General features: G+C 43.8%; 1 protein-coding gene across 5 annotated transcripts in view; it reads right to left on the minus strand.

The window, feature by feature from the left end:
- Positions 1-3,197: 3,197 nt before the first annotated feature.
- TMCC3 (transmembrane and coiled-coil domain family 3) overlaps positions 3,198-20,100 on the minus strand; it is a 439,356-nt gene continuing 422,453 nt past the window's right edge. For all 5 annotated transcript variants that reach the window (XM_059936681.1, XM_059936679.1, XM_059936677.1 and 2 more), the window contains 3 exons: positions 13,103-14,019; positions 10,399-10,534; positions 3,198-5,268 (listed from right to left, as the gene is read on the minus strand). In XM_059936681.1, the coding sequence (XP_059792664.1) occupies positions 4,966-5,268; positions 10,399-10,534; positions 13,103-14,004 (1,341 nt within the window). In that variant the 5' untranslated portion in view covers positions 14,005-14,019 and the 3' untranslated portion in view covers positions 3,198-4,965. The remainder of the gene's footprint in view (positions 5,269-10,398; positions 10,535-13,102; positions 14,020-20,100) is intronic.

Below are 20,100 nucleotides of genomic sequence, written 5' to 3' on the forward strand. Positions count from 1 at the left end.
ACCTGCCTAAGGAGATGAAAGATTGTACTCAGAAAACTATAAAACACTGATGAAAGAAATCAAAGATGACATAAACAGATGGAGAAATATACCATGTTCTTGGATGGGAAGAATCAATACTGTGAAAATAACTATACAACCCAAAGCAATCTACAGATTCAATGCAATCCCTATCAAACTACCAGTGGCATTCTTCACAGAATTAAAACAAATAATTTTACAATTCATATGGAAACACAAGAGACCCTGAATAGCCAAAGCAATCTTGAGAAACAAAAACGGAGTTGGAGGAATCAGGCTCCCTGACTTCAAACTATGCCACAAAGCCACAGTAATCAAGAGAGTATGGTACTGGCACAAAAACAGAAATATAGATCAATGGTACAGGACAGAATGCCCAGAGATAAACCCACGCATATATGGGCACCTAATTTATGACAAAGGAGGCAAGAACATACAAAGGAGAGAAGACAGCCTCTTCAATAAGTGGGGCTGGGAAAACTGGACAGCTACATGTAAAAGAATGAAATTAGAACACTCCCTGACACCATACACAAAAATAAACTCCAAATGGATTAAAGACTTAAATGTAAGACCAGACACTATCAAACTCTTAGAGGAAAACATAGGAAAAACACTCTTTGACATAAACCACAGCAAGATCTTTTTTGACCCACCTCCTAGAGTAACGGAAATAAAGACAAAAATAAACAAATGGGACTTAAAAGCTTTTGCACAGCAAAGGAAACCATAAACAAGACAAAAAGACAATCCTCAGAATGGGAGAAAATATTTGCAAATGAAACAACAGACAAAGGATTAATCGCCAGAATATACAAACAGCACATGGAGCTCAATATCAAAAAAACAAACAATCCAGTTAAAAAATGGGTAGAAGATCTAAATAGACTTTTCACCAAGGAAGACATATAGATGGTCAAGAGGCACATGAAAAGATGCTTAACATCACTAATTATTAGAGAAAGGCAAATCAAAACTACAATGTGGTATCACCTCACACCAATCAGAATGGCCATTATCAAAAAATCTAGAAACAATAAATGCTAGAAAGGGTGTGGTGAAAAGGGAACCCTCCTGCACAGTCGGTGGGAATGTAAATTGATACAGCCACTATGGAGAACAGTATGGAGGTTCCTTAAAAAACTAAAAATAGAACTACCATATGACCCAGCAATCCCACTACTAGGCATATACCCTGAGAAAACCATAATTCAAAAAGAGACATGTACCACAATGTTCACCGCAGCACTATTTACAATAGCCAGGACGTGGAAGCAACCTAAGTGTCCATCAACAGATGAATGGATAAAGAAGATGTGGCACATATATACAATGGAATATTACTCAGCCATAAAAAGAAACAAAATTGAGTTATTTGTAGTGAGGTGGATGGACCTAGAGTCTGTCATACAGAGTGAAGTAAGTCAGAAAGAGAAAAACAAATACTGTATGCTAACACATATATATGGAATCTAAAAAAAAAAAAAGAAATGGTACAGATGAACCTAGTTGCAGGGCAGGAATAAAGAGGTAGACATAGAGAATAGACTTGATGACATGGGGTGGGAGGGCAAAGCTGGGGTGAAGTGAGAGTAGCATTGACATATATACACTACTGAATGCAAAATAGTTGGCTGGTGGGAAGCAGCAGCATAGCACAGGGAGGTCAGCTCGGTGCTTTTCGATGACCTAGAGGGGTGGGATAGGGAGGATGGGAGGGAGGCTCAAGAGGGAGGGGATATGGGGACATGTGTATGCATATGGCTGATTTGCTTTGTTGTGCAACAGAAACTAACACAGTATTGTGAAGCACTTGTACTCCAATAAAGATCTATTAAAAAAAGAATCAGCGATGGAATACTTTTATTTACTGCTACATTAAGCGTTTAAATTTTTTTGGTGGGGGGGGAATGAGTGGGGGGAATGTTTTGTTCCGACTCAATCATACTCACAGTATAAGCTGGAATAACCAATTCAAAACCCACAAGAGTATTCTTAGGTTTTTGTTTTGTCCTCAGCAAACTATCATTATCCTGGTGATCATGAAAATAACATGCACCAAACAGTCCAGTGCTAGAACCCAATGTCCAGCATCTTCAACCGCTAAGTTCACTGAGGGAGCCGGCGCTTACCCACCCCACCGCTGGCTTTCATCTCTAGGTATGCACATGATGCTGACTGCCAACGAAAGGCGGGGAAGAGGATTCGTTAAATGTATATTGAATACCCAACTCCAGGGTATGTCACAGCTAGAGCACTATTTTCATTGTATACTTATAACATTTTATTTAATCTCCTTAGAGTGAAAAGCAGCAGCAGTGGGAAAGTTTATTCTTTAAGAAGAAAATAATAAACTGCGGAGAGTGAAAGTCTCCTTGGAGGATATTGTCTTATTAAAAAGCTTCATGAACTTTCCATGAGACTCTAAAATAAATATGCTGTGTAGGTTGAGCATATCCAAGTGAAAACAAGGTTTCTGAAATCTAATGAGAATCACCAGAAATATGAATTCTTTAAAAAAAACAAAATTCATGATCAGGCGGGATGATTTAGACCCAACAGTATTTCAGCAGAGAGTCAGTTTCAAGCAGCTTCTGTTAACAGCTCCAGCCTGGAGGGAGTGAATTGTGTTGCTTTCTGTTTTCTTCTCCATCTCTCTCCCCGGGGAGGAGACACACTGACCACAGGTCTGGCTGAGCGACACAGCGGAGTGTTGGGGCGTGAGAAGGAGGCCCATGCCTACCTGGAGGGAAGGGCCAGGGATCGCACTCTTTCTCTCTCAACTCCCAGCGGCATCTACACCCACCCTACCCCCTGGCATCTCCAAAGTGCCTCAGAAATGTGCACAGGAATCAAGAGGAGCCCATCCGGGAGCCATCTTGATTCAAGGGCCTAAGTTACACCCGGCCCTCAGCCCACATGGAGACTGACACCCACAGACAACAGGGAACGCCGGCCATGAAAACGGAAAAGGAAAAAGCAGCACAACATTGCTCCTCTCTCCCTTTCCTGGATCTGCAACCTGTTTCTGTCCCCTGGAGTGGATGGACCACAGTGCATTTACAGCCAACTTGGGAGACCAGGGGAGAGCCTGGCAGTGAAAGGGGACACAGCCGTGAGATGGGGTGGGACTGTAATTCCCTCTTCCCTGAATGCAAGATACTTTAAGCCAAAGATTTCGTGAAATGATGTTTATTGTTTTAAAAAGCTCAAGTCTGGAATTAGATAGTAATGATAGTTGGTTGCCTAAGTGTTAATTAATTAAAACCACTGAATTGTAAACTTAAAAAAAAAAAAAAAAAGCAAGCTTAAGTTGTATGAGCCTCACCCACACTGGACTTGTACCAAACGCCTGACTATCCCGTTCCCTCAAACCATGGCTTATGTCACATTTTTTTTCAGGAGATTTCCCTAAGAGCAGCTATTTGCAAAATATTACACTTAAAATTTAAATCCGGGCGATTTGATGTTTTCTGGAAGAAAATGTACACTAACATGCTTCTTTATGCCTTCAGATAACAAAACAGCTGGTGTGAGAAGGGGCTGAACAACAGTTTCCATTAAATTCTTCTAGGGCTTCCTTTTTGTTATATACGCAGAGAAACAGATTTAAAGGAAAATATTATCTGGGTTCAAGATAGTGAATGGCATCCCCCAAACAGACCAAAGTCGTTGACTTTCCATGGAGTGGAAGTGTGGCCACTCCATGTATTACCTCAGAACTTATCCTAAGAGAGAGATGGCAACCTTGGCTCAGACACTGGATCTAATTTATTTTATTCTTGCTGGTCTTTCAAGGTCTGACGAGGACCCTCTCTCAATCTTCATCCGGGTGAGCTGCACCCACTCATCTAGCTGTCACCCAGTTAGACCACGCGTCATATTTTCTTCCCCTTTTCCAGTGTACCTACCTCAGGGCACTTTAGCTTTATAAGCTACGATGCTGTTGTCCTTCTTGAAGAGAAACAAAAACCTTGCAACATGAGCATCCTTTTTCATTTACTGAGTAAGCTTTGCTATCCCTCAAAGACCGAATAAAGTGAATCACAGAAAGTGAATCACATCCGCAGAGGGGCGTATCGCAAAGAAGATGTGCCAAAACACAAACCTCCGGTGTAGTGCTTGTCAGACACCAATTTAATGTTAAAGACACAGTTTGAAGAGGTACTTGGAAGCATCTCTACATGCCTTGAAGGCGGTGCGTAAGACACCCAGTGAATGTGAGATCAGGAGTGCGGCTCCCTGGGTGTAAGAAGGTAAGGCCCATTCATAAATCTTCACGTCTTACCATTTAAAGAGAAACCGAACACTTAAGTTAGACTTCTGATGGATCAACAGGTGTGTTATAAGATTTCCAAGTGATAGAGAGTCACAAACAGTTGACCACTGTGGACACTGGGCACACATGGGACCTATGGTCATCAGTGAACAGTGGGACGGATTACACGGGATTTACTGTGCTTCCACGGGCCACACGTGCTCACGTGGGCAACGCCTATGCTTCTTCCCCTCCCCAAGTCACGCCACATCCTCGCTGCTTATAGGACTCGGGGAAAACACAGCCGCCAGCAAGAGTGCAGCTCAATTTTGACAGAGACTTAAGAGAGAGAGATTGAAAATCCCTTCTGGGTCACTAATTACACCAAGTGCTCAACAACCAGAGGCTGACCATGCTGGACTGGGCAGGTGGGCAGGAAACCTGGTCTGACTAAGGCAGTGAGCAACGTGGTGAGAGCATGGAAACAGATTCATGGTAGCCACGTACAGGGACCGAGCCGGCAAGTGCTACCGAGTGAAGAGAACTGTAGTTATTTACAACGCACAGCCCCGGCCCTTGTAATCAATCTTCCGTCGGCACAAACGTTCGTTTTAAAATCTGGGAGTGTGCACAGAGTTTTCTCCAAAATAAAAACCTGAAAGAATGTGAGGACAGGAACCAGCGCTTCATCTTGGTATTATTATCCTTTCTATGGCACGCAGGATATGGTCCCAGTTTTTACAGAATATTGCCAGGAGAGTCACCGCGAAGAAGGTGCCGAGAATGTGGAAGCGGCTCTTCATCATGGGCGAGATGAACTTGGCGATGGCGGACACACACACCAAGATGACCGTCACGAAGGCCAGGACCACGTTGATGCATTTCCCCAGGAGGACCTTGGCGTTCACCGTGTCTGATTGCAGGGCTTGCTGCTCCTGCTGGTGGAGCTCCAACTTAGAAACGCGAGTCTGGCAGGACTCCAAGGCTTCCTGTGGGCGAGAGGGAGAGCGCGGATCAAACGCTGCCGAGATCACCGGCAACACGTGAGCGCGAGCTGGGACGCGCACGAGGGCCACCCAGCTCAGGGCGCTGCTGCCTGTGCAGCCTCGCGCTGACGATGATGATGACGATGATGACGGCGATGACAAGACAGAGAAGTAAGACAAGAATCCCGAGGCTCACTTTATCCTGTTATTCACAGACAGGACGCGCATGTATCTACAACCGTGAAATACCACGAAGGAGGAATTAACGGTTAGGTATTTTTGACTCCACCTGTATTTAAAATAAAGTGCCTAAAATACTGGCATCTGGTGGAACCATCGGGGACAAACCAGAAGAGGGGTGGGATTCCGTTTTGTGACAGGCGACTAACTCCAGTCACGGGGTTGGTGACATCTCCAACTGCTAGTCCTTTTTTGTTTTTTTTTCTTTTTGGCTGTGCCACACGGCACGCGGGATCTCAGTTCCCTGACCAGGGATCGAACTCGGGGCTCCCTGCAGTGGAGGTGCAGCGTCCTAACCACTGGACCGCCAGGGAAGGCCCACCAACTGCTAGTCCTTATTCCACTGCCCAGACTCCACGTGCACCTGTCACAGACCAGTGGAGGACGGAGGGAGGGATGGGGCCCGGCTGACTGTGGGGCTCTCATGGCTGCTCTTCGAACGCTGCGTTACCAGGGCACTATCTGAAGCTACGCCTTCTCCCCAGATCTCATTCTTGCCAAGGCTTTGATTACTAGACACGGACGACTCCAAGTATCTCCAGCCCAGCTGTCTCTCTTGAGATTGACTCATGTGTCTACATGCGTCCTGGACATCTCCATTTGAGCTCCTTAAAAGCACCTCAAATGCACCATGGCCGGTTGTGGATTCATGTCTGCACCTTCCCCGCTCCTGCCATCGACTGTTTCCCTTCCAATTCCTCTTCTCAGAAAACAGCACCTAATGCACCAAGTTGTCATGTGAGAAACGTGAGAGGCATGCCTTGACACCCCTCTCATCTAATCCAGCACCCAGCCCCTCCGATGCAACAGCTGGTATTTATCTTAACTGGTCCATTTCTCTCTCCCTTCCCACAGTAACCCCCCACCTAAGTCATCAGGGTCTCCACCTGCAGTAACTTTCCACTCATTTCTCTGCACACCCTCTTGGTCTTCAATCTCATGAATCCACTTTCCACACAGCAGCCCAAGTGATCTTTGAAAGACGCGTATCTGATGTCACTCCTTCTTGTAGAACCTTTTAAATCTTTAACGTGGTCCAGGCCCAGCCACTGTCTCCTGCCTTGTTTACCTGGTAAGCCTCCTCCCCCCTCCCTCCCCCCTCACTGTGTTCTGGCCATACTGGCTTTTTGAAGTTCTGAAAAGGACCATGTTCAGGGCCTTTGCACACGCAGTGTGCTGTGCCCGAAAGGTTTGCCTCCCCACACACTATTCCCCTCCATCTTTCAGGTCCCACACTGATGGTCACATCCTGAGCGACGCCTTCCTGGACCCACCAGACTATGTCAAGTCTCCCTCTGGCCCTCGTCCCTAACCAAGGGACCACACCTGCACCGCGCTGTTATCCGCAGCAGGAGGTACGTGCTGGCTGAATGCTCCAGACTGGATGCCAGTAATGGGATATGAGGCTTGAGAGAGAAAAACCTTACACCTCTCGGGAGAAAAGGATCTAAGTAGAGGTGGTACAAGGAGCTCCTTTTAGTTCACGAGCCTATTTTCTAACTCATTTACCAATATATGTTTGCTCAATTAAAATCCAGTCATGTTTTCAGGTTTTAAACAAGCAAAATGGCTCCAAAATTGATTTACTTTCCTTCTGCTGAACATACTCTATGGGCCAAGGGTTCTCTGTTACTATAGGAACTTTCATTACACAGGCTACCAACAAAAAAGGTACAACTTCTTCAGATCTCACATTCTAAAAAGTGCTGGCTTTCTACAACGACAGGCAAGTGCCCCCAATATCATGCATTCTTTTCAAATACTTAGGCCCATGGTGTCCCCTATTTTAGGCATGGCATGGAAAAGGTGATAGAACAGGATAAAAGATTAACATTTTAGGCAAATTCATTCATCTGTGACTGGGTAGATGAATTACATATACAAATAGACTGATCCTAGAATTGCCTTAGAACTTCTGTCAATTTTTTTACCAAAAGGAAAATCCAAGAAAATCAAGCAGTGAATCGTAAGGAATTTTGGTCACAGCACCCACTAAGAGATATTCAGCCCCACAATCTTTAGGACTTCCTCGGGCCCAGTATTTAACTTATTGGGGATAAGGACAGAGGACAGGATTATCTTTAAACTCTTCTAATTGAGAATTCAGGGTTCAAAAACTCATTTGCGTTTTAAAACAACAACAAAACCCTTGCACCCCTATAGGCCAACAGTCACCCTCATCTATACTACTCCATCATCTTGTATAACCCTGCCTATAAGAACAAAAGAAACAAGAAATAAAGAGGAAGCTGAGCAGGTCCAATTGCCAAAAGCCCCAAGAAATATGGCTACTCATACATAATAAATACAAAAATTGGCCAGCATTTATTTTTGTCCGCTTATTATGTGTCAGGTAAAGATTTAAGTACTTTACATGTCTTATCCCATTTAATCCTCCTGACAGCCTTTTGAGGTAGAGCTCATTAATATTTCCATTTTATAGATGAGGAAACTGAGGCGCAGCGCTGACGTGTGCAGGTTCACGGTAAGGGGCAGAGCCAGGATTCCAACTAACCTAACAAGAAAGACCCTCCAGTCACTCACGCAGACATCCTCTTTGCACTTCTGAGCTACAAGGTGAAACTAGAAAATGTTGAAATGAACTCTTCTAAATTTTTAAGCTCTCTTTGTTTAGTCCCTCCCTTTATCTTACCCCTCCATCTCTAAAGTATGTTTCTTTAAAAAAGGAATAATAATATAAACCCAAACAATCCCCTAAATAAGAAAACCATATATTTAGACATCAGCTAGTAGCATCCCAGACATATTCTAAAACAGAATGCTCTAATAAAACAGACTGCACTCTTCACCTGGCAACACTTCACATTTAAATGGGTTCCCATTTTTTACACCAGTCAGCGGTGAAGTTAAGTCTCCTAGCCCAGAGCAGGGGCAGAAATCCCCCAAGTGTCTTCTGCACCAGGGTCCTCAGAGGCAAACAAGTCTGATGCTGTGGCTCCCAGAGTTGTCCAAGTAGACGTCTGGGATTAGCACAGGCTCAGCCCTAGACACAGTGTGGAAAAAAACGTGGGCAGCTAAAACTCTGGCTTACACACTGTGGGAGAAACCTCTCCTTATGTTCCAGCCCCTTGTAAAGTGGGGCTGGAGAAAATAAGCACTGCCTACAAAGAAAATTTGTAAAACTGAAGCTGAGCATGTCTGGAAGAGTATGCTTTTTTGTTTTTTTCTTTAAAAAGGTGATCAATGGGAATGTAGATCACTGCAGCCATTATGGAAAACACTATAGAGGTTCCTCAAAAAATAAAAAATTGAACTACAATATGACACAGCAATCCCACTTCTGTGTATATACCTGAAGGAAATGAAAACAGTATCTAGAAGAGAAATCCACACCCTCATATTTATTACAGCATTATTGACAATAGCCAAGACATGGAAACAACCCAAGCGTCCACTGATGGACGAACAAAGAAAATGAGGTACACATACGCACACACACAGACACACACAGGCATACTATGCAGCCGTGAGAAAGAAAGAAATAGTTCCATTTGCAGCAACATGGATGGACCTGAAGGGTATTTTGCTAAGTGAAATGAGTCAGACAGAGACAAACAACTACTGCATGATCTCACTTATCTGGCAGAATCTAAAAGGGGAAGGGAGGTAAAATGGGTGAAAGGGGTCAAAAGGCACAAACTTCCAGTGATAAGGTGAATAAGTCCAGGGGATGTACTGTACAGCTTGGTCACTATAGTTAACAACACTGTATTGTATATTTGAAACTTGCTAAGGGAGTAGGCCTTAAAAGTTCTCATCATTAGAGAACAAATTTATAACTACGTGAGGTGATGAATGTTAACTAAACTTATTGTGGTGATAATTTTGCAATATGTACACATATCAAATATTATATTGTACACCTTAAACTAATACAATTATATGTCAATGATACCAGAATAAAAGCTGGGGGGAAAAGAGACCCTCTAGTACCCCTAAAAAAAGGAGCTCAAGAAGCCCAGGGTTGCTTCACTACAGCGTTAGTATCACATTAATACTGGAGTATGCCTTTGTTTATACTGATCCAGTTACCCCTTCCCTCCATCCATCAGGATCCCACCCACCTCTTCAAGACCCACCTTCTCCAGGACATTGATTCACATTCATTACTCAAGGATTATCTGCAAGACCTTGGTCAAGTCACTTAACCTCTCTGTGCCTTGGTCTCCACATCTGAGAAATTAAGAGAATAACAAAAACTACCTCAAAAGGCTGTTGTGAGGGATAGATGGGGAAATGAGACACGTAAAGTGCTTTGATAGTGCTTGGCACACGGTATGCACTCAACTGCTTGAAATTCCCAGAAATATGAAAGCTATTATTTTAGAGATGAGCAAATAGACTTAAGGCTTGCTCAGGACCACGAAGCTGGTAAATGGCTGGGACTGAAGTCCAGTGTCCGACCACTAAGTGACCCCCCCGCCCCACTTGTCCATAGCTTGCTGGGCACTGCACGCCTAAATTTCTGAGGCTTTCAGAGTCTGCGTCACGTGATTTGGCCCTTGTTCTCACTGTCTTGAGCCAATTGGCGGTTGCGTTACTTCTGATCCTCCACCTAGGCAAGCATGTCGAAGGCAAGGTTTGTCTAATGTTTTAAAATGTGTAAAAACTGTGGTGATGGTGGGGAGAGTAGAGTATCAGTGATAGGCTTGGGGTAGATGATAAATATTTGCTAACTAATTTAGGCAGAAAGTAAACAGAATATAGCTTAATGTCTATAACATGAGCTACTGGGGTTAATATGGTGAAGAATAAATGTTTGCTCCACGTGCCAGAAATCCTTTCGGGCTTGGGGGTAATGCACTTAGTTTGTTAAATGAATGAAAGGCTGGGAAGAGCCCACATGAGCTCTGGTGGGGAGAGGAAAGGCACCTGGATGTCCCGTGACCGCTCGTAGGCCTGGTAGGCCACCTTCTCCTCGATGCTGGCCAGCTCCTGCTTCAGGTTGGCCGTCTCGTGCTGATGCAGGTCCGTGAGGTCGTGCAGCTGGTCTTCCAGTCGCTCGTACCTTTCCAAAGAGAGGAGGTGATTCTGAATGTGACATTTCAAAGGTGTTCTGACAGCACTTAGAAAATGACATCCTTTGTGTCTCACTGTCACCAGTGCCCCTTGTTCTCAACCCCAGGCAGACTGTGCTTCCAAAAAAGTAAGTCAAGCTGTGGGGAACATGCTTTTGGAAAACACTGAACTCTAGCTCCAGAAAGGACTGGTCTCTGCAGTCTTAACTCTGTCCGCACCGTTGAGGGTTCATGCAAACCAAACCTGGCTTTTCCACCCACGTCAGACCAACACCTTGTCTGGCTGTGGGGACAACAGGACAGGCCTTATCATTGGCACATTCACCAGGGCTGGTCAGGAGACAGGGCTGTCAGTCATCCTGCTAAAGGCGAGGACCCACTGGCATCCTGGTGCTTTTCCCTCTTCTGACCCCACAGTGCCTAGTGGTTCACGGCCACAGCTCTCCTGCGCCAGAGAGGTTGTAAGGAAATGACCGATTTCTATGCTGGAGCCAATTCCACTTATTTCCCAGTGCACACAGTGACTCCGAATACATGTTTCAGCTCTTAGGACTTAAGTGTCAATTAAAAAATCATGCTTCTTGCAAATTAAAGATGGCTTATCAGGTGGCACTTCTGAAAGCCCAAATCTAAAGTAACAGAAGCACAAAGATTCCCATTCCCACCCCCCAATCCCCTCAGAGAAGGGGAATTTTGTATTATATTTGAAACTGTGTAATATTTATTTGGAAACAGGAAGCACTATTTGAGGAAGATGCATTAGCCTGGATGACTTCGATCAATGCCAGTTTTAGACGCTTATATAGTCACCTGATAGAATCATTTAAAAAAACACTTTAATACAGATTTAATGATTTTTCTCAGGTAGGACTTCACAGGTGCCCAATGTTGGTGTTTTGTAAGCAAGCCTTTTAAAAATCTCTTGACAGATGAATGGATAAAGAAGACATGGTACATATATACAAAGGAATATTACTCAGCCATAAAAAAGGATGAAATAATGACATTTGCAGCAACATGGATGGACCTAGAGATTATCATACTAAGTGAAGTAATAAGTCAGACAGAGAAAGACAAATATCATATGATATCACTTATATGTGGAATCTAAAAAAAAATGACACAAATGAACTTATTTATAAAACAGAAACAGACTCACAGACTTAGAAAACAAACTGATGATTACCAAAGGGGAAAGGTGGCAGGGAGGGATAAATTAGGAGTTTGGGATTAACGTCTACACACTACTATATATAAAATAGATAATCAACAAGGACCTACTATATGGCACAGGGAACTCTACTCAATGCTCAATAACCTATATGGGAAAAGAAGCTGAAAAAGAATACATATATGTATAACTCAATCACTTTGCTTTACACCTGAAACTAACACAACATTGTAAGTCAACTATACTCCAATGTAAAATAAAAACAAAAACAAAAAAATAAAGATCTCTTAAAGTAAGTAATATAGTGAGTGACCAAATCATGGAGATCACAAACATGTTATATAACAAATGAGAGCCAAAGCTGTCCTAATGGATATTTGTGACTTGAAATAAAGGGATCCAAAGGGTGCTGTATCCCAAACTATCTGAATGGAATTAAAGTCAATATTATCTGGAAAAACTGTGATGCAGAAACAGTTCTTATGTGACAAAGAATCCAAAGTCAAAGATGTAAGTGGAAAGTTTTTAAAAAATCATTTCATAAAATATGAGAGCCGAAAAAAGCCACATCTCTAAATTAACACATATATAAAATCATATATCACATAAAAAACAACGTGTAAACTAAATTTAAATTTTAACTCTTAACCATATGTAATAGGCATTCACTTTTTAATCTACATTTTTAGAAGTTAACATTTATTTGACAAAAAAACTTGTGTGGGGGGGATATTTTTATTGGGAAAATGGTGGAAAATCACCTCATACTTGGGCATACACACTTTTTAAGCTAGAGGCACCTAAAAGCCAGCCTACACAACACTGGACTTTAAAAATTAGCTAATATAATCCACAAGATTTGAATTTATTACTGATTATACTTATAATCTTAAGATTCCTTTTGAAAGCCCTTCATTTAGGGTGAAAAGTTTACTGAGCAAAATACAGTATCATAAAAAAATACACTATATAAAGACTTCAAGATTTATGTACCAAATAAAAGCTACCTAGCTGGACAATGAATTCATTTTTTACTTGACAGTTATTACGTAGGGAAATCAAATACAGATCTACGAATTAGTGTACCGAGACCTCATAACAGCAGCCTACTGAATCAGGAGCTCAATATACACCAGTCATCGACTATATAGTGATATTTTAACTGACCCACATGTATAAGGTCTTTCTCTAAGCTGTCAGGCTTCAATTCACAAATTACAAAACTTAGAATCACAAGGTATGGAAAGAACTATCAATTCCTAAATGCCTTTTGACCTATATCCATAGTTACAGAAAATACAACCACTAGCATATCACTTTCGAGCAATCTCTCCGCAGGTAGTAACTCGTGCTCCTGAAAGAATGTGAAGAGGAGAGCATGAAATACCTGTATGTCTCCTCTTGCAGGGTCTGAGAGATGAAGCCATACTCCCTCTTGAACTGCACCTTCAGCGCCTCGATGTCCTCGGCCAGCTGCGCCTGGGTGTCCTTGATCTCCCTGAGCTCCTCCAGGATGGCCGTGAGCTTGCTCTGGCTGTCCAGCGTGCCAGTGCCCCCGGCCCCGAACGACTGGTTCCCGTTGCTGTCGGCGGAGCCTGACGTGCCGCTCGAGCACTCGTCGTCACTGCCGTACTTGGGCTTGTTCACGATGGTGGCGCTGCCCCCGTAGGCCCTGGCGCTGGCCTCGGGCCGGAACTCCTCCAAGGAGTTTCTTAGGTGAGCGATGTTGTCGGCACTGCCAAACTTATTCCGGATCAAGTTGGCGAACTCTCTGGACTTGCTGAAGACGAACACGGGTGGGGTGAGGGACACCCCCGGCAGGCCCGACTTACCGCTCTCCAGGCTGTGGGGAGCGGTGCGAGCCTTGGCCTGGGCATCCTTCAGAGAGGGCTGGATGTCCTTCAGGTTGTCCTTGGCAATGTCCTTTGAGCTCCTGGGGGTCCCATTCTGCTCGAGCTCCCGGAGCTTTCTGTGATACTGCTCTAACTTCTTCTGCAGCTGGGCAATGGATTGAGCCGACTTCTGATTCTTCTTCTCAAAGACCTGCTTGATGCGGCCAGCCTGCTGCTTGTCCGCGCTGTTGACTAGTTTCAGATACTCTGCGACATTCCCATCGCGGGACGTTTGCTCGATTCTTATCTGCTCTGTGACCTTTAGAATTTTCTGCTTCAGGCTGTCCGCACTGAGTTTGACCTTGTGGAAGTCCAGGATGCCATCTGGTACATCAAAGTTGAGGTTGGTGTCCGACCCACCTCGGCGGATGTTCAGGGGAAGGCTTAGTGTATTCATGTCATGACGTTCTACCTGGAGGAGACAGGGAATAAGCACTTTGAGACTGGAAGTCGAAGAGACAGTCGCTGTGATGGAGTCTGTGCACACACAACAGACATACTTTACACCCCAGATTTTCAAACTGCAAGTATTCGAAAGATAAAAACTCCCTACTATCCTCTCAAGTTGAATGCAGAACAAGCCAACTCCTCCTGCACCCATGTATACGAACGATGAGATTCACCTCTGCCAGGGTATCTGACTTTCTGCCTGATTAGATAGTAACTCTTGGTTGCCAAAGTAGAAAATACATAATGAGATGAGGTTATCAAGTCTGTTCTGGTTTCCCAAAGTGCCCAGGTAACTGGGATACCTGCCATGCCCCATTCACAGCGAACTTCACCATTGTGGGAAATGCACCCAATTCAGCACTCAATCATTTAACAGGAAAATGGAAAAAAAAAAAGGAAGGAAGGGAGGGAGAGAGGGAGGGAAGGAAGGAAGGAAGGAAGGACGCAAGCAAGCAAGCAAAGTCCCAGTAGGTACTTTGTAGTAGCAGTGACATATATACACTACCAAATGTAAAACCGATAGCTAGTGGGAAGCAGCCACATAGCACAGGGAGATCAGCTCGATGCTTTGTGTCCACCTAGAGGGGTGAGATAGGGAAGGTGGCAGGGAGATGCAAGAGGGAGGAGATATGGGGATATATGTACACATATAGCTGATTCACTTTGTTGTACAGCAGAAACTAACACACCATGTAAAGTAATTATACTCCAATAAAGATGTTAGAAACAACAACAACAACAGTGACAATATTAAGACCACGTGAAACAGCTTTCTCACTCAAGGGCCACCTGTAAAAAAGGAATTGCAAAGCATAATTGAGCACCCTGGCAAAGGGGGTGGCTACATTGTGCTCCAAAAGGGAAAGGCATGCACCCCAATGTTCACTGCAGCACTATTTACAATAGCCAGGTCATGGAAGCAACCTAAATGCCCATCGACAGACGAAGGGATAAAGAAGACGTGGTACATATACACAAGGGAATATTACTCAGCCATAAAAAGGAACGAAACTGGGTCATTTGTTGAGACGTGGATGGATCTAGAGACTGTCGTACAGAGTGAAGTTAAGTCAGAAAGAGAAAAACAAATATCGTATATTAACGCATATATGTGGAACCTAGAAAAATGGTACAGATGAACTGGTTTGCAGGGCAGAAATTGAGACACAGATGCAGAGGACAAACGTATGGACACCAAGCGGGGAAAGTGGTGGCGGGTGGGGATGGTGGTGTGATGAATTGGGCGATTGGGACTGACATGTATACACTGATGTGTATAAAATTGATGACTAATAAGAACCTGCTGTATAAAAAAATAAATAAGGGCTTCCCTGGTGGCGCAGTGGTTGAGAATCTGCCTGCCAATGCAGGGGACACGGGTCCGAGCCCTGGTCTGGGAGGATCCCACATGCCGCGGAGCAACTAGGCCCGTGAGCCACAATTTCTGAGCCTGCGCGTCTGGAGCCTGTGCTCCGCGACAAGAGAGGCCGCGACGGTGAGAGGCCCGCGCACCGCGGTGAAGAGTGGCCCCCGCTTGCCGCAACTGGAGAAAGTCCTCGCGCAGAAACGAAGACCCAACACAGCCATAAATAAAATAAATAAATAAAAATTTAAAAAAATTAAAATTAAAAAATAAACAGGAGCTGTTGTTTTAAAAATAAATAAATAAATAAATAAATAAATAAATAAAATTAAAAAAAAAAAAAGAACCATATTAGGAAACTTGGAGGGATTTCCATGAGGTATTGTTGAGTGAGGTATTGTTGCTGACAATAATTAATTAATAAATGAATGAATGAATGAATGAATGGGAAAGGCAAATGTGGTCTGCGTGCCAGGCACTGAATGTCCACAGGGTTTGCCCTGTCTGAGCCTCACCACCATGGCAGGCAAAGAATGTGTTACATCCATATAACATGTAGAAACAGAGACTTAAAGAGCTAGGATTTGAATCCAAGTCACCCTAACGCTGGTCCTTTTTCCACCTCAGGAAACTCTACTACTCTTGTCCCCAGAGAACTAAAAACAGGTCTTTATAGAGTCTGAACACAATCTCTAAACAAAAATACTTAAGATCTAAACTGAAGCATCTTATTTGTCAAGTTAACAACCCTTTGATTAGCAAAATGCCTTGATACAGAGTCTTGACAGAAACAATGGGAGACAGGACAATATTCAGCTCAAGTTAGCTTTTTTTAAGGAGAGAAGAGGCTGACATAGTAAAAAATCGCTAAGATAATAACAGACCTCATACTGCCAAAGTGACTCAGGCTCAAATGTGGACCATTTCCAACAATGAGCATTAACATTCTGCCATATGAAAAAGGCTACCCAGGGCTTTTTCCGAAAGGGGGGAGCCCAACGGTACAGTGGGATACAATCCCAGGTCGGTGGGTCAGGCCTCTTTCACAACTTAAAAAAGTTTGTTAGCGTTATTTCTCGACCCCTCTCTTCCCACACACAGCTTTGCCATAAGAGACCCTGGTTACTTTATCTGGCAGAAGAGCATCACATAGGAAAGGCTGGAAGGAAATAAATGCCAAATCACTATAAGACTAGAAAAAGGAATAAAGGAATTGTGACTTCACCTGGTCAAGGGGGAAGGACGGGTGTAGAGACTAAAGAAGGTACATAATAATCATCTTCAAGTCCTGGAGAGATGACCACAGGAAGTTCATGGAAGCCAAGCAGCTATGGCTCACCAGTGGACCCAAACAGGAATGGGCTCAAATTACAGTAACAAAGGATGCACTAAGCCCAGGAAATGTTTGTCTGGGGCAGACAGGGTAATTAACAGTAACGGTACAATCACGAGGCTGGAAATTCGATTTCACTGAAGATATCCAATCTGATTGTGCTACTCCTCTTCTCAGAAAATCTCTTTGGCTCCCTAGTGCCTCCCAAATTATGTAATACAACCTGGTCGCTGTTAAGTCCGCAGCTTACCTTTCAGGCCTCACCTTGCACCTGATGGATGCCAGTCATCTTAAGTGAGCCACGCAACCTGAAGTTCATATGCATGATATTCACAATGCCAGCCATCCATCCACTTCTGTTTATCAAACTCCAACATACTATCTATCTATCTATCTATCTATCTATTTATTTATGGCTGCATCGGGTCTTAGTTGCGGCACGTGGGCTTCTCTCTAGTTGTGGCACGCGGGCTTAGCTGCCCCAAGGCATGTGGGATCTTAGTTCCCCGACCAGGGATCGAACCCACGTCCCCTGCATTGGAAGGTCCCAAAATCCAACATACTCTTTACAATCCATTTCAAATGCTACTTTTTCCATGAATCTTTTCCTAGTCCCGCCAGAAAGCTGCCTGTCTTTTCTGTGATTCCCCCATGGTGCTCTTGTGGCACTTTATCCCTCTTTTTATCGCTCATCTGCTCCTTCAGGGGAGAGGTGGTGTCACAACTGCACCCAGCTAGTAGAGCTAGCATTGTCCCTTATTCACAGGAGGCTGTCAATTAAATGTTTGCTGAACTAAAGTGACATCATTCTTTATTCCAGGAGAATCTACACTGAAATCATTTAAGATACATTTGAAGAGAATAAAAAAATGACCATAGCAGTTCAGTCCAGATAGACCTGACAATTCCAGGTAAAGATGTTTTCTTAATACCTAGGTAGTAAGTTCTACATCATTTCAACCCAATTCAACTAAACAGATTTTTTTGAGTATCAATGAGCAACATGATACACAAATAAAAATAAAGACTTAAACTTTAATTGAAGTTTCATTTACATGCAGAAAAAAGCACATCTAAAAAGAATAAAACTCAAATCTTCACAAACTGTGAAACTAGTGTAACCAGGACCCAGTTTAAAAAAAAAAAGAACAGAAGCTCCCCTTGTGCCCCCTTCAGTCATAACAACATCACCCCCATCTCCAGAGGTGACCACGAACCTGACTTCTAACAGAATACATTAGTTTTGATTAATGTATCATGTACTCCTCTAGTCTTTTTTTGCTCCACATTGTGAGAGTCATAAGAAGGAGGGCTCCTGCCCTCCTGGAGCTCTGATAAGATCAGATTAGGTTGTTTAAAAAAACAAAACAAAACAAAAAAAACCCCACCTGCTTGATAGCCCCTATTAAGAAGTCCACCACACCTCTGAAGATACAGAGGCTCTTAAATCTTATACCAAACACAGCAAGAAGGCATCACCGCATCACCTGTTCCTCTTCCTTTAATCCTCAAGCCCATGGCAGCTGGCCACCCAGCCCCAGCATCTCAGGGCAAGGGCCCAGTTCTCTCACAGATGCTGGGCCGGGCCAGCCGTGTGTGCAGGAATGTTTACGCACGGATGGCTGGCTGACTTCTGGCTTACTTTCAAGTTACAGCAATGCCTGGCATGTCCCCGAGAGTCCAGGTGGAGGAAAGCAACAGCGTTTAAAGCTCAATCAATCAATCTTACTGCTGGTTGGCAAATCTCAGTTAGAAATGTCTGATGAGGGCGGAAAGCTGGAACCATTGCTGGGCTGCACGCTTCAGCCTTTTGCAGCCCTAGTTCTGCAGGATAATTAAGAGCCAGCTAACATGTATCACTAGATGCCCACACATTTCCCTGAATTCAAACTGGGATTTCAGGTACGTGCTGGAAGAAAGCTGTGGGAGTCCTCCGTCCTCCATTTCATCTGGACTCGGCACGGAGGTCACCAGTACAACGCAGCTGCTTCAGAGCTGGGGCCCAGGGAGGAGGACAAAGGTCCACAGATCGTCCAGAGTCAATCAGCATGTGGATCGTGGGACACGTGCTCCAGTTTCGGCACTGACATTGACCAGCTATACGTCCTCGGGTATATCTAATCACCTGTGTGGTCTTTGATTTCCTAATCTATAGAACGAGGAGATAGAACCAGACAACTCAGAGCTAACACTGCAAAATGCCATGAAGTGTACTCCAAGCTATCTTGACTGTGAGACAGTGCCACAGGATAGTCAAAACCCTGGGCTCAGGAGACAGACTGCTTTGGTTTCCATCTTGGCACCACTCTTATGAGCTGTGTGACCTTGGAAAAATGACTTAGCCTCTCTGTGCTTCAGTTTCTTGTTCTGTAAAATGGAGATAATGATTCTTTGAAAAGTCGTGAGAAGTAAATGAGATAATGCGCATGAAGTACTTAAAGACTTCCTGGCACAGAAAATGGTTTCAGTAAAGGTTTGCTATTGTTTATCATCCCGATTTCATTTAAAAAATGTACCTGTATGAAAAAACTAAAAGAAAAACAAGCTCCAAATTGTTAACAATGGCTAACTTTGCACTGTGGGATTATAAGGAGTCATTCTTTTTATTATGCTGTTGTATTTTCCAATTTTTTTTAAACTTATTTATTTTTTATTTATTTATTTATTTTTATTTATGGCTGTGTTGGGTCTTCGTTTCTGTGAGAGGGCTTTCTCTAGTTGTGGCAGGCGGGGGCCACTCTTCATCGCGGTGCACGGGCCTCTCCCTGCCGCGGCCTCTCTTATTGCGGAGCACAGGCTTCAGACGCGCAGGCTCAGTAACTGTGGCTCACGGGCCCAGCTGCTCCGCGGCATGTGGGATCTTCCCAGACCAGGGCTCGAACCCGTGTCCCCTGCATTGGCAGGCAGATTCTCAACCACTGCGCCACCAGGGAAGCCCCCAATTTTTAAAAAATAAGGAAGCTGGACTTCCCTGGCGGTCCAGTGGCTAAGCCTCCGCGCTTCCACTGCAGGGGGAGCGGGTTCCATCCCTGGTTGGGGAAGTAAGATGCTTTACAGCATGGCCAAAAAATTTTTTAAATAATAAAATAAAATAAAAAAAGGAAGTTGAATTACCGTTTTGGCAGAAAAGATGCTGTCTTTAAAAATGACTGCTAACCTCCTTTAGTTCTCTCTGAATTACTTGTCTATTATTACCTTACATGAAAAGCTGACCACCAGCATTCTAGTGAAAAGCCATTCCTAATGATGTTTCCCTTCTGGCAGCAGAAACATTTCCACCGTCATCTCAATGTTCTGGAACAAAGGCAAGGAAAAGCTTTAAGCCCTGGACTGATGTCAAAACCTGA

Source organism: Balaenoptera ricei, chromosome 10 (assembly GCF_028023285.1).
Source record: "Balaenoptera ricei isolate mBalRic1 chromosome 10, mBalRic1.hap2, whole genome shotgun sequence".
Classification (NCBI taxonomy): Eukaryota; Metazoa; Chordata; class Mammalia; order Artiodactyla; family Balaenopteridae; genus Balaenoptera; species Balaenoptera ricei.